The 13,735-nt window shown below is 45.6% G+C and overlaps 1 protein-coding gene across 1 annotated transcript; it reads left to right on the plus strand.

Moving 5' to 3' along the window:
- Positions 1-828: 828 nt before the first annotated feature.
- Positions 829-13,257, plus strand: DNAJC27 (DnaJ heat shock protein family (Hsp40) member C27). The gene is made up of 8 exons (XM_061569191.1): positions 829-1,065; positions 2,999-3,097; positions 4,270-4,352; positions 5,829-5,898; positions 7,326-7,490; positions 9,274-9,396; positions 9,654-9,814; positions 11,303-13,257. Exons 2-8 carry the CDS (start codon positions 3,008-3,010, stop codon positions 11,433-11,435), a joined length of 825 nt encoding a protein of 274 aa, XP_061425175.1. The 5' UTR covers positions 829-1,065; positions 2,999-3,007; the 3' UTR covers positions 11,436-13,257.
- Positions 13,258-13,735: the final 478 nt, after the last annotated feature.

The following is a 13,735-nucleotide window of genomic DNA, read 5'->3' on the forward strand; positions in this document are numbered from 1 at the left end:
ATGTTTTCTTGTTCATGTTTTTTTTGTTTGTTTGTTGCGGTTGCACCCGATTCAAGAGCTGAATAGCTCACAGGGCTACACCTAATACATGAACTTGAAATTTACTGAATCAAGTGAGTAAATTTAGCTGTGACGGTCCCACCTGATGACGGAGACTCGTGTTGCCTCCAAAACGTCGTGATTTATTATTTTATTTCTATCATTATTTCTATTTTTTTAATTATTTTTACCTACGTGAGTTTACCGAAAAAACCTAAGAGTATGAATTATTGCAGTCACGAAAGCTTCAAATCTAGAATTGAACTTGAAACAGTGCACCTATTGTTCTCTTAGCCCCGCCCACCTCCCCAACACGTTCCATTCATTGGCTACCACATTCAGATAAGCCCCTCCCCCTTAACTTGTATTTAAGAGCTTGTCTCTTGGAATTTTGCCTCACTTGATACAATAAATTTAGCTGTGACGGTCCCACCTGATGACGGACACTTGTGTTGCCTCCGAAACGTCGTGATTTATTATTTTATTTCTATTATTTTATTTCTATTATTATTTTTATTATTTATTTTTATTCTAGATTTGAAGCTTTCGTGACTGCAAGGATTCATATTCTTAGGTTTTTTCGGTAAAGTCACGTAGGTAAAACATCAAAATTAATTTAAAAAATAAAATAATATTAAATAAAATAACCTACGTGACTTTACCGAAAAAACCTTAGAGTTTGAAACATTGCCAAACAAATTCGCTAAATCGCATTGACCACGCCTCCCCCCTCCCTCCCAAGGCCACGAAAGTGCAGCGCGCGAACGTCGCCCCATGCTGAGTCCGCCTTGTGGCGGCGGCGGTGGTGGCGGCCGGTTGCGTCCCGTGGTAGCGGCGGCGACGGCTTTGGCAGTCTTCTCTCGCATCCAGTCAGCGGCGGATGCTCGCGCAGCGACGAGCGAGAAGCACACACACACGGCGACGAGCTTGCGCGGCGGCCGGAGGAGACCATGGGCGGGTCGCGGACGTGAGGGAGTCGGGCCGAGGCGTAGGCGAGCGGCAGGCCCCGTTGGCAAGGGGGGTGAGGTAGGCCGCGCGGTTTGATTCCGCAGCGCGGATACGCGTGGGGCGTTGATTTCATTTGTCAGTGCGGATAAGCACTTGTCATCGCAAAAGTGTAATAAGCGGTAAAATACAAAAGTATGTACACGTCCCATCAACAACACGGCCCCTTCTGTGAGTGCATAAATTCTGCCTCCATTAGTTCAACACGCACACCTATAAAGGAGTTTTGACATTCCAGTGTCTCATCAGCAGTGAAGCTTGAACTGACAGATTTATTGAAATTCTAATAAAAAATGGATAATGCATAATAATGAACGTCATTGTGGGGAATATACGTAACGAACTAAATGAGCATAAACTTGCCTCCATTCTAAGAAGTTCTTTAACAATTAAAAATGCAAAAGTTGGAGGTGCGTCTTGCATTCGGGTATTTGACCTGGAACCTGGCTCTGCAAGTGACATCCGCTCAGCGGTCAATCTATTTGTTACTCGGCATGTGTTCCACTCGGTCTATACATCACTTGTCTAAGAGCCAGTTAATCTACGTGCCACTCGCTCTGACACCCATTCTAATGTAGGTAATGTTTTAATGTAATCTTCGCGTGTCTCTTTCATTGTTGTAATTGGTGCTTTCGTTTCTAAATGTGTGTTTATTAGCTCCTTCTTCTTGGTTCTTTCGGTAAAGTCACGTAGAAGGGAAGTAATAAAATAATAAAAATAAAACATAATAAAATAATTCTCACGACGTTTCGGCCACAACGCAAGCAGCCGTCCTCAGGTGAAAACCAGGTCCGTCGAGGCGACAGAGTCTGAATGAAGCAGCACACGAGCTTGGAGCATATATATAAGCTGGGCGCATTGACAAAGGAATTTGCATATCAAGAGGAATTTAGCATATTCATGGTAAATGCAGGAATGTGATTAGTACTGCATATGCATGTGCATTATGCACGATTAACAGCATCAAAGGGAGCTACAGTTGCTGCTGCTGCTGCAGTTGCTGCTGCTGCAGTTGCTGCTACTGCTGCTGTAGTTGCTGCTGCTGCTGCAGTTGCTGCTGCTGCTGCAGTTGCTGCCTTATCCATTTTTAATATAACACTATGTATTATTCTACCCACCTTAATGTGTATCACACTGCTATATATTTACTATACAATTACGACACCATACATTACTCTGCACACTGCACCATGCCAGTGAGTGGAACGCGGTCTGAAAGTCACCGTAAACCGCGTTCCACTCACTGGCATGGTGCAGTGTGCAGAGTAATGTATGGTGTCGTAATTGTATAGTAAATATATAGCAGTGTGATACACATTAAGGTGGGTAGAATAATACATAGTGTTATATTAAAAATGGATAAGGCAGCAACTGCAGCAGCAGCAGCAACTACAGCAGCAGTAGCAGCAACTGCAGCAGCAGCAACTGCAGCAGCAGCAGCAGCAACTGTAGCTCCCTTTGATGCTGTTAATCGTGCATAATGCACATGCATATGCAGTACTAATCACATTCCTGCATTTCCCATGAATATGCTAAATTCCTCTTGATATGCAAATTCCTTTGTCAATGCGCCCAGCTTATATATATGCTCCAAGCTCGTGTGCTGCTTCATTCAGACTCTGTCGCCTCGACGGACCTGGTTTTCACCTGAGGACGGCTGCTTGCGTTGTGGCCGAAACGTCGTGAGAATTATTTTATTATGTTTTATTTTTATTATTTTATTACTTCCCTTCTACGTGACTTTACCGAAAGAACCAAGAAGATGAATCCCTGCAGTCACGAAAGCTTTAAATCGAAATATTAGCTCCTTGTTTGTGATAGCTTGAATGATATCCAGAGTCTATAAAAGGCTCGAAAAATATTGTACTGTTATTAATATGTATGAATAAGGAAATACTTGTTTTTCCTGGAAGCTGGTACATTTTAAATACAGTAACTCCAACTTTGTACCCAGGAGGAGGCGATGGACTCACACAACTTGGCCAAGCGCAAGGAGGTGCGCAAAAGCCTTCGTGTCAAGGTCATCAGCATGGGCAACCCGGAGGTCGGCAAGGTGAACAAAAGATTTCATCACCACTGGAATCTAATTGGGAGGGTCTCATTGAGACCACTGGAATTACCAGAGCATCTCGTTCCTAGAGTTCATCAAATATAAAACAATAAAAATCCTCACGACGTTTCGACTGGGTATCGGTTCCAATATCTTTTGGGACCGATACCCAGTCGAAACGTCGTGAGGATTTTTATTGTTTTATATTTGTATTATTTTATTATTTCCCTTCTACGTGACTTTACCGAAAAAACCAAGAATACGGTCCCAATATCATCGTGTTACCAAGGTATTATCACAGATGTGTCAGTCTCATCATGAAGGCCAATAACTATCGTTAATTAACTTTTTTTCAGCATGACTGATAATTGCATGAAAATATTAAAACATAGATTGGTTGCTGCAAGTCTTGAAATGTCCAACAGTACAAATAAAAGTCCTGCCCTGTGTGCGCGTCTTTGTGTGAACATGCCACACTCACTAATGAGACCTGCTACCGGTGTCTTACAATGGTTCCGGCTGAAAATTTTACCGATTCTATTCACGATTTCATCAGGTTTGGAATCGATAATAGAATCTGAAAATGAGTATTGATCCTTTATGAATGGCCCTATTGATAGGCATGGAAACACCACCGGAGTCTCGCTTCATTATGATAATTTACCATTTACACCGTGCATCCCATTGCAGTATGAGGTATTTTGTTGCAAGGGACCCCCAGCGGCAGCTGTCCCTGTGAGGCACAAGGGGAAAACGGCACCAGCCAGAAAGTGGGCATTAGTCTGCCAATAGGGGGAGATACTGCTTTGTGGCTTCCCAATTCAGTATTTTGTGAGTACGGTAATTGATCAGATTTTGTAAATCTGTACCATGATGCCGGCACACACGGCCTACTCATGTTCATGCGATCTTTAACGTTAACTGTGAAACAGGCGGCACATATTTATTATTAGCGCGGTTGGCTACATACGGTGCGAAAGAAGTTCAACATAAATACATATATACGTAAATTACACTCCGCAGTATCAATCAGGGCGGGTGCCTGGCTTGAACTGTGGACCTCTGCAACAAGAGGAAAACGTGCACGCGGCCATGTCATCGCCCCAGCTCTGCCTTGTCTGCCAACCCCCGTCTCTGCCGTGTTCCTCGTCCCTTGTGCGTGTTGTTCTGTGCAGAGCTGCCTGATCAAGAGATACTGTGAAAAGCGCTTTGTGCACAAGTACATGGCCACCATCGGCATCGACTACGGAGTCACCAAGTGAGAGTCACCCCCACAATATACAGGAGTTGATAGGACACTATGTAACTTTGACGTGTACATTACACGCCATTTTGCTTGGGGAGAGATATAATGTTGAGCACCATTGATCTCCATTGTTTTGTAGATAAGCTACTATTACAATTGAACAGTTACTGGCATTAGAATTTTTACATGATTAATAAGCTTTATTTTATATTTAAATATATGTTGTAATAATGTAACTGTGTATAATCATAACATTCATTTTGTATCCCTTATAACTTAAATTATGAATATGTAATATGAGGCTATATCCGGCTCACTGACGTATCACAACTCGTCATGGTGATTGGCTCTGCCGGTCCTGGTTTACAGCCAATGGGGTGAAGCCTGGGGGCATGGCCCTGACGTGATGGAGAGGTAACAGCTAGGGAGATTGGTTCTGCTGGCTTTGGCCTCAGCCAATGGGGAGATGAGTCAGGAGCGTGGTCCCGGGAGCTGATGAGGGAGCCTGGAAGATTCGAGGCAGGCTAACAAGGATTGGCTCAAGCGTACCACGTGACCCGGTATTAAATAGGGGTAGAGAAGAACGACACGTGTTCAGAACAGGAACGGAGGAAGGAAGGGGCCACGCGTGAGCAGGGCTCCGAGTTGCCACGTGGCCGTGCGTCGCTCTCGGTGCATCTGTCCACTTCACGTTGCCTATCAGCAGCGGGAAGTAATTGTACCCTAAGTAAATAAAAAGACGTGTTCCAGAAGTTGTCTCCAAGACTGTTATTACAAATAGAAACCATTTCATGTTACAAGCAGCATGGAAACGCGCTCACGCTCGGCAATGTCACTGATTCCGGGAGGGTTGAGTAGTGGTGGTGTAGTGGTTAGCGCGCTGGTCTATGAACCCAGCTACCAGAGTTCGATTCCCAGCCATGGCTGATATTCAGTTTTCAGTTTCATTTATTTGGTATAGCCCTGTGAGCCATTCAGCTCTTAAATCGGGTGCAACCGCAACAAACAAAAAACAAAAACATGAACAAGAAAACATCTTAAAGTGACTATGTGACTATGTGTAAACAGAAAATCCAAGAAAAGGCAGCAAAATATTGTAGAAAAAGCACCGTACACCAACACTTTGTGCAAAAATCCCAGTGGGATGCAAGTCAAACAACCACAAGACAACTTAGATTAAGGCCATCAGTCTAACTCCGTATTACAACAAACAAACATGGCCAAACCAAAAAGACGTTTTCGAAATCACCAAAATAAAGCCATAAAAGCAATGTAACAGTGATCATAGGAACTGTGACCGAATTTTTACAATAAACGACATAAACAACACGTGCCTGAGTGATACCTGAGCTGGTCCTGAGCCCACCATTTCACCAACCTGCTCTTACCAGCATGCTAAAGCAACCCCCAGTCAACGGACTGGTGAACCGGTCCCTGATGATGTCACTCGACAATAGACTGACAGACCATTCCCTTTATGTCATCCAGGGTCCACGTTCGAGACCGGGAAGTGAAGGTGAACATCTTCGACATGGCTGGACACCCATTTTTCTACGAAGTGAGTCCAATCAAGTGCCGCATCCCCGAGTTGGATTTCTGACAATGGTACACAACAACACCAGTATCATCTTCTTGGTTCTTTCGGTAAAGTCATGTAGAAGGGAAATAATCAAATAATAAAAATAAAACATAATAAAATTATTCTTGTGACCGAAACGTCGTGAGAATAATTGTATTATGTTTTATTTTTATCATTTTATTATTTCCCTTCTACGTGACTTTACCGAAAGAACCAAGAAGATGAATCCCTGCAGTCACGAAAGCTTTAAATCGGAAGTGAGTCCAGTCAAGTGCCGCATCCCCGAGTTGGATTGCTGACAATGGTACACAACAGCACCAGTATCAGTTTGTTTCTGCTGCTAGCCTGGACCCTACCGAGGTTAAATTGCCCCCTAATGAGCAACTGGTGCTGTGTGGTGACCATCGGCAATCGGGGGATTAAGGAGGCCAGGCGTACGTGGTGCAGGCCACACCACCACCTCTTTCCGCACCTCCAATTAGCGCGGTTGGTTATGTACGGAGCGAAAGTTCAACATACATACATTCACACGAGTGCAGTTTCCGGCTTTAATAATAATAGTCCTGTATTTACACAGGAAAGCCTCACTGCATCTCAATAATGTTTCAGAAGGATCCTGCATTGGGATGTTAACTTTCAGAAAAGCAAGTTTCCCATGCATGCATCTACATGTAAATGTCTGTTTTTGTGGGGAGCAGTGGCATAGTGGTTAGCGCAGTGTAAAATATCTGAACTAGTCAACAGCCTCCAAAAATTCCAATCAGCTTTAAATGAGTACCTCGTGCAGGGTGTAAACGTCAATACCACGGAGGCAAAGGCGGCCACACCACCCCCTCGTGCTGTGTCAGCCTTAATCGACTCTCGCCAACAGAGTTTGTTCCAACGGTCTATGACTTGCTGAGGACTGAGATATAGGCGGATATGTGCAAAGGTCAGATGTGTGAACGTCTATAGAAAATTACAATTAGACCATGCACAACCTGGGCAGCAGTAAAGCACAAACCGTTTAAGAAAGGAGCAATTTTTTATCGCACTTTACAGGTAAACAAATTAACATGAGATTAAGATTACATCACTGTTTTTGAAAAGGTCGGGTTTGTGAATATTGAAAATGAGTTGCAATGTGCACAAATCATACGCTGGGCTTGGGCGGTTTGTTGGTCAGAAAAATGTGCAATGTTAGGATACGCAACATTCTAACGTATATATGTATTTAATTTGGAGCTTTCGTGACTGCAGGAATTACTCTTTGGTTTTTTCGGTAAAGTCACGTATAAAGAGAAAATAGTATTTAATTTATTATTTTCTCTTTATACGTGACTTTACCGAAAGAACCAAAGAATATATATGTATGTGCCTGCACGCGTGTCCGTGTGTTTACACTTGTTTGTGCGTGCGTGTGTTAGGTGCGTAATGAGTTCTACAAGGACACGCAAGGTGCACTGCTGGTATTTGACGTGGGCTCGCGCGACAGCTTTGACGCACTGGACGGGTGGCTTGCTGAGATGCGGCACGAGATGGGGCCGCATGGCTCGCCCGACGACGTGCTGGTGGTGGTGTGTGCCAACAAGGTGCGCCCGGGCACTCGCTGGCACTCGTACGCCTGTACACACCACAGAGGTCGCAATCGGGTACCTGATACCCGTACCCGGGTATCAAAATAGAGGAACCCACGCAAGGTCGCAAACGGGTAGCCGTTTGCGACCTTGGTGCATGACTCACCCCAACCAATGAGTGAGAAGGCCGTGAGTCACTGGTGAGTAACCGTTTGTCACTCATTTCCCAACGTCTTGTCTCTTCTCACAATTCAAGTTCCTAGAATCAACCCACCCGCGCCTGCAACATGGCTTCATCCCAGAGGTCGCAATCAGGTACCCGATACCTGTACCGTTACGGGGAGAGTACGGGTATCCGTTTGCGACCCTGGTGCGGCCGAGTATGGGTACGGGTAGCCGCACGTGACTTACCCCAACCAATGAGTGAGAAGGCCGTGAGTCACTGGTGAGTAACCGTTTGTCACTCATTTCCCAACGTCTTGTCTCTTCTCACAATTCAAGTTCCTAGAATCAACCCACCCGCGCCTGCAACATGGCTTCATCCCAGAGGTCGCAATCGGGTACCCGATACCCGTACCCTACCCGATGCCCGGCTACCCGTACCCAACCGGGTACGGGTACGGGTAAGAAATCAAAACCCGTTTGCGACCTCTGACACACTGATACACGTACACGCACTGATCCTCAGGGTGGAGGCTGAGAGTAAGGCCTTTGCTTTTTAGTGGCAAGCTCCAGATTCGGCAGTAGTTTCCCAACTTCTCAGAATGAGCAGCGATTTACAAGTCATCAACATGTATAAGATGGTTGATCAGTAGCGAGCCAAACCTTGACGAAACAGGCATCAGTCAGACTCCTTCTGTATCTACCAGATGAAAATTTTTGCTGTGCAGTCATGGAGAGCTTCTCAAACTCCATGGTCATAAACGTTGTCAAATAATGTTGGGTGCCAGAGGACATTCATGTCGCACTCCAAGATGAATAGGGAATGGCTCTTGACTCCTGGTCACATGACTTAACATTCAGGGCCTTGACAATCATTAAGGTCCTGAATTATTGTGATCCCAAAAGCTTGAAGAACAACTCGAAGCCCTGGTCTCTTGCCTCACATGTACACAAATACTCATATCCACACATGTGTAGAGGTGTATTTGTGCATGGGCACGGATGGCTAACAAACACAAGGGGCGTGGTTAGAGCCGTACACAGAGGAGGTGCTCACACCGACGTCCGCACCTGCATCCCCCACGGGCCCCTCCCGGGGGGCCGAGTACTATAAAAGGTGGTGAGCCGGAGGGCTCGAGGTCGAGTATTAGCTTAAACCAGCGAAGAGTAAAGACCAGCTAGAATAGGCCCCGGAACTCCCCTGGCTCGCTGTCCTTGTCAGGGCCGACCAGGGCAAGCCGGTGGCGTGGCCCCGAGAGCCCAGACTGACGTTCTTGTAAGAGCCGGTCTGGAGACTCAGGGTGCCGGGATCCCAGCTTGACCAGGGCTGGGATAGGTAGCCTCCCCTAGCTCCGTAGTGGAGGACTTGGGCGTAGGTTAGCAGGGTTAGATGTTATGTCTCCCTGTAGCCGAGTGAAGGGGACGATACCCTCTTAAGTACTGTGTGTACCCGTTACTGTGCACAAGTTGGTGTTAATAAATAAGTGTGCCTCCGACCCCGTCGTCAAAGCCTCCTGAATACTTACTACACATGCACACATCAACAGTGCACGATTCTCATTTCCCTATACCTATGGTCAGTGGATATCGTCTGGGTTAAATCAAGGTTACTGTGTTTATTGTTTTTTTCATGCAGGTGGAGACAGGACGGAGGAGGGTGGTGGATGACAGTGAGGGGAGGCTCTGGGCGGAAAGCCGTGGGTTCCTCTACTTTGAAACGTCGGCGCAGACTGGAGAAGGCGTCGGAGACATGTTTCAGGTGCCTGTGCCAGTCTAGGTACACATTGATGCTAAAAGAAGTGTCCCAAAGCTTGCCGGTACCATCTCAGGTGTTGTGGGTTAATGAGCACTGAACATGGTGTGCAATTAGTCAGCATTTTCTTAAATACTAATAACTAAATGAAAATGTAAGACTTGACCAAAATCTCACCGGTTTGTCGTCGACTACACCGAGACTACACCGAGACTACACCGAGACTAAAGCAGAAACGCTGACCTAAGGTGACGCTGCTGCAGACGCTGTTTGCGGCGATCGTGGAGCTGTGCGACAACGGCGGGCGGCGGCCGACCCCAGCGGTCACCGTGGGCTTCACCAAGGAGCAGGCTGACGCCATCCGCAGGATCCGCAACAGCCGCGATTGCTGGGAGATGCTGGGGCTGAAACCCGGGGCAAACAGGTGCAAGTCACGTGCTCGCCACGCCCTCGGCACGCACAGACGCTGCTGTCGCTTGAAGGAAGACGCAACTCGAAATTCGTCGTGTCTCGTCGTACTGTAGATACGATACGGTACCACGTAGCATCTACATGCAACCACATCTCGGGTCGCGCAGTCGGTCATTGGTTAGAGAAGAAGATGGATGGATGGGGAAAGGGAGTTGCTTGAATTTGGGTGCAGCAGGAGAGATTGAGTGACTGCCCACTGAGGGAAGGTTGACCGGGGGGTTTCAACAAAAGGGTGCGTGGAGGGGATGAGAGAGGAGAGGAAGGAGAGTGTGTGGAGGGGAGTGGGTCGATGTAAGAAGGGAGAGGCAGGGGAAGTAGAGTGAGATGAAAGAGCAGAGTTAGGTAGGGGTGATTTTTTATGGTTAATTTGAAGACACTGAGTACGATATCAAAATTGACCCAGGATTGGATTGAGAGCCAGTTGAGGGTTCGACTTTAGCCATGTAATGATTGCTTAAGCCTTCATGCACTACAACGAATTGTCGTAATTCAACATGATGATTCGTTTCAAGAATCATTGTTTTTTATATGCTTTTCAACTAATATTGAAAGCGTTAATGCATGAGCTCATTCTGTCTGTAGTGGAGAGTAACAATGGTTTGTATATATTATCCAATATGAGAATATTTGTATTTTTAAGTAATGTAGACAACCTCGAAAATGTATCCGAGGATTAGCCAACCCATGGTAAAAAAACTCTAAATCATGAACTAATATTGCATATTGACCTATTGCAATAATGTCACACGCGATGGCCAAAAATGAATGACTTGGACTTACCACGGTCTTGCCTAGATTCCTTACTCAGGGAGGTGCAGGGCCTTGGACAGTGCAACCATGCGAGGCAGACCTAGACCAAGGAGGACACTGGGTCTTATAACTGCATAAATGTAAAAAAAAACTAAACGAGATGACATCGTCACGTGATATCGCACACCGTGTGTTTCTCCTGATTGATGCCATTAACTATGATGCTTTCATTATTAATTGTATTTAATGGAAATGCGCTTGCAAGCCTGGTGGCCTCGGGACCAGGCCGGCCTCGCCTGGTTTATCTGCTTGGGTCCCCCGTGCCTTCCCGGGAATCTAGGCGAGACCAGGCTAGGTCCAAGTCACTTATCATTATCAGCAGCCACGAGCTAACCACCGCCACATGAAAATGAATATTACGTGTGTATACTATACTATTTTTTTATATCTCTTTTTTGCATACAAATATGTTTGCGTATGTGTCTATACGTTCAGTGTTGGGGAGTAGTGGTTAACACACTTAACTACAAACCCGGTGATCGGAGTTTAATTTCCACTCCCAGCCAATATTGGTGACGTATATCTGAACCGGTCCTGGGCCTCTCTGAACTCTGCCTTAAATGAGTACCCGGTGCGGTGTGTGTAAACATCAGCACTGAATATGTATGTGCGTGCGTGCGTGCGAGCATAGGGATGAGATTAACAAGGCGTACCGCAAGCTCGCAGTGCTGCTGCACCCGGACAAGAGCGTGGCGCCCGGCTCGGAGGACGCGTTCAAGGCCATCGTGAACGCACGCACAGTGCTGCTACGCAGCTCCGACTGACACCACCACCGCTGCGGCACGCCGCAGTCTCAACAGCGCCAGCAGTGACGGCACCAGAAGTGACACAGATGTTACAAGAGACAGGGTGCTAGTGAACGAAGCGGTGGTACCTGGCACTGAGGTACGCGGCAAGCCAGCGCAAGCGAGATCTGGAGAAGGGAGATGGTTGTTGGCGATCGGTTGCGTTGGTTGCACCAAGAAGTTTCATTGCTGTACGAGTGGATGTGAGTGCATGTCGTGGTGATGTCACCGCCACTTAGTGGCGAATGGCGGTTGTTGTTGTACCTGTGAGTGCCTGTATGTTGGTACTTGTTTAAGAAATGCGAGTCCCTTTGTGTGAGCGTGCGTGTGTGAATGAGTGTTTTATGAACGTATGCGAGTATGTATTTTGAACTTCTTTCGCACCGTACGTAGCCAACCATGCTAATCAGAGGTGCGGTGTTAATGTGCCGAGTGGATGTTAGTACGTGTGATAATGCGTGGATGTTAGTGCGAGTGTGTGTGTGGGAGAGCTTATGAGTGGATTCAAGCAAATGTTCGTCCATGTGGACACGCGCACGTGGTCGAGAATGATTTTGGTTGTGCGTGATTTGTGAGCGTGTTTGTGTGCGATCACTTGCAATCATAGGCGACACCACTGGAGGACAGTGGGGGGCTATCGTTTGTCCTTGGAAAAGCAATAAGAGTTGGAACAGGCGAGTGAACCAAAATACCGACTTGAGTTTAACGGTAAAGTTTCAATGTAACTATTACGACGTATTTTTTTACTGTTAAAATAAACCTGGTAGTACATTTAACAATGAATGTACACAATCATGTTTAAGTGAAAAAGTGTAGGTGAATAGGCACTGTAGCTGAGGGGAAGGGACATGATGGGTCAGTAAGTGGTTAGGGTTGTGATTTATGTTTCTTTTCAGTTAAACATAAAAAATGTGTACTTAACAATAACAATGAGTATTACAAATTAAAAGTAGCTTTAACTGTTAAAAGAAATAACACTGTATCCTTGATCTAGTAATCGTAATCCCCATGACCTTTGAGGGAGGGTGGTGGAGGCTGCGGTGTCTTGATGTTACTGAGATATGCATGACATCACTTTGTTATCACAAGGTACCACGTGATCCCATTATATCACCTGTGATAGTGAATGCATTTTCACGTGATCGCACGTGATCTCATAGCACTCAGTTCCTCCTGTCGCTCCTCCACGGAGTTAAAAACAACAAAACCCTGTTCACTGCAACACAGTCCGAGGCCAAATTCGTACTGCTCAAGGCCTGTAAGGGATCATGGAATTCCAAAGCCAATCGTGTAGACTTGTTTGAGGGTTATTATTTAATGTTTATAGCTCCAGAAAAGTTTATTTTTTAACTTGTAATCACTTTTTTTTAATCACTGAAAATGCACGCCTTGCTAATCTGATTTTAAATGTGTACATGTGTGCCTTACACATGCATGCACACATACTGTACACATGTATAATGTGCACATGTGTCTTCGTGCATGTTTGTGTGTGGACCTGCATGTGTACGTATCGATACCTATTTGTGCGCACACATACATTGCATGTAATTGTGTGCACAACCTTCGACTTGCTTGCAAGTGCACATACACATTTGCTCGTGTACGTATTTGTGTGTATGTGCGTACATGTGCAACGTGCACCAAAAACATTCACAACTCCGGTATTCGAGTGTAAACCAAATGTGCGGGCAGGCCATCTTGTTAGGATTTGTGTAATCTTAACGGTGCTATATTTGTCAACAAAATTCGAACAGGCATTAATCAATTATGAAGAAGAAAAAAACAACTGTTAATACTAATAGAACATCTAGAATTTGGCGTGTTATATACTTGTATACTTGTTAATGAATATAGCTTATTTGATCACGTTTTATGAAGGAAGCTTATGCACAGCAGGTGATAGAGGCACTGGCGATCCTGCATTGAGCAGCAGTGTGTGAATAAGGACTGGGATTTTTCTGACGGAAATGTAAAACTCTGTCATCACTAGAAACATCTCAAAACACAGGCTTGTGAGTGTGTTTGAGGCGGGAGCCAAGAAGGAAATTATGGATACAGGGACTTAACTGTTTGTGCGGTGGAGTGAATGGGGTGTGTGCATCTCGGTGAAGAATCCCTTCCATCGGCAGTGCCTCACTCTGTGGCTTTAAAGCCGATGAAGTAGAAATCAATTTTGAAGAAGGGAAGGAATTGGTATCACATTTACTGTAGAGGTGTTACTGTGGTTTTATTGAACCTGCCTTGAGAAATCAATGTTGACTTCAGTTAATCATCAA

This window comes from Lethenteron reissneri, chromosome 42 (genome assembly GCF_015708825.2).
Source record: "Lethenteron reissneri isolate LAM-NWPU_2019-01 chromosome 42, ASM1570882v1, whole genome shotgun sequence".
NCBI classification, from domain to species: Eukaryota; Metazoa; Chordata; class Hyperoartia; order Petromyzontiformes; family Petromyzontidae; genus Lethenteron; species Lethenteron reissneri.

What these genes read in the sequence shown, in the direction of transcription:
- DNAJC27 (XM_061569191.1), top strand. Translation starts at nt 3,008, where the DNA reads ATGGACTCACACAACTTGGCCAAGCGCAAGGAGGTGCGCAAAAGCCTT. An exon ending in GACACCCATTTTTCTACGAA is followed by an intron (nt 5,899 to 7,325) that starts GTGAGTCCAATC and finishes TGCGTGTGTTAG; the next exon opens with GTGCGTAATGAGTTCTACAA. An exon ending in GCGTCGGAGACATGTTTCAG is followed by an intron (nt 9,397 to 9,653) that starts GTGCCTGTGCCA and finishes ACGCTGCTGCAG; the next exon opens with ACGCTGTTTGCGGCGATCGT.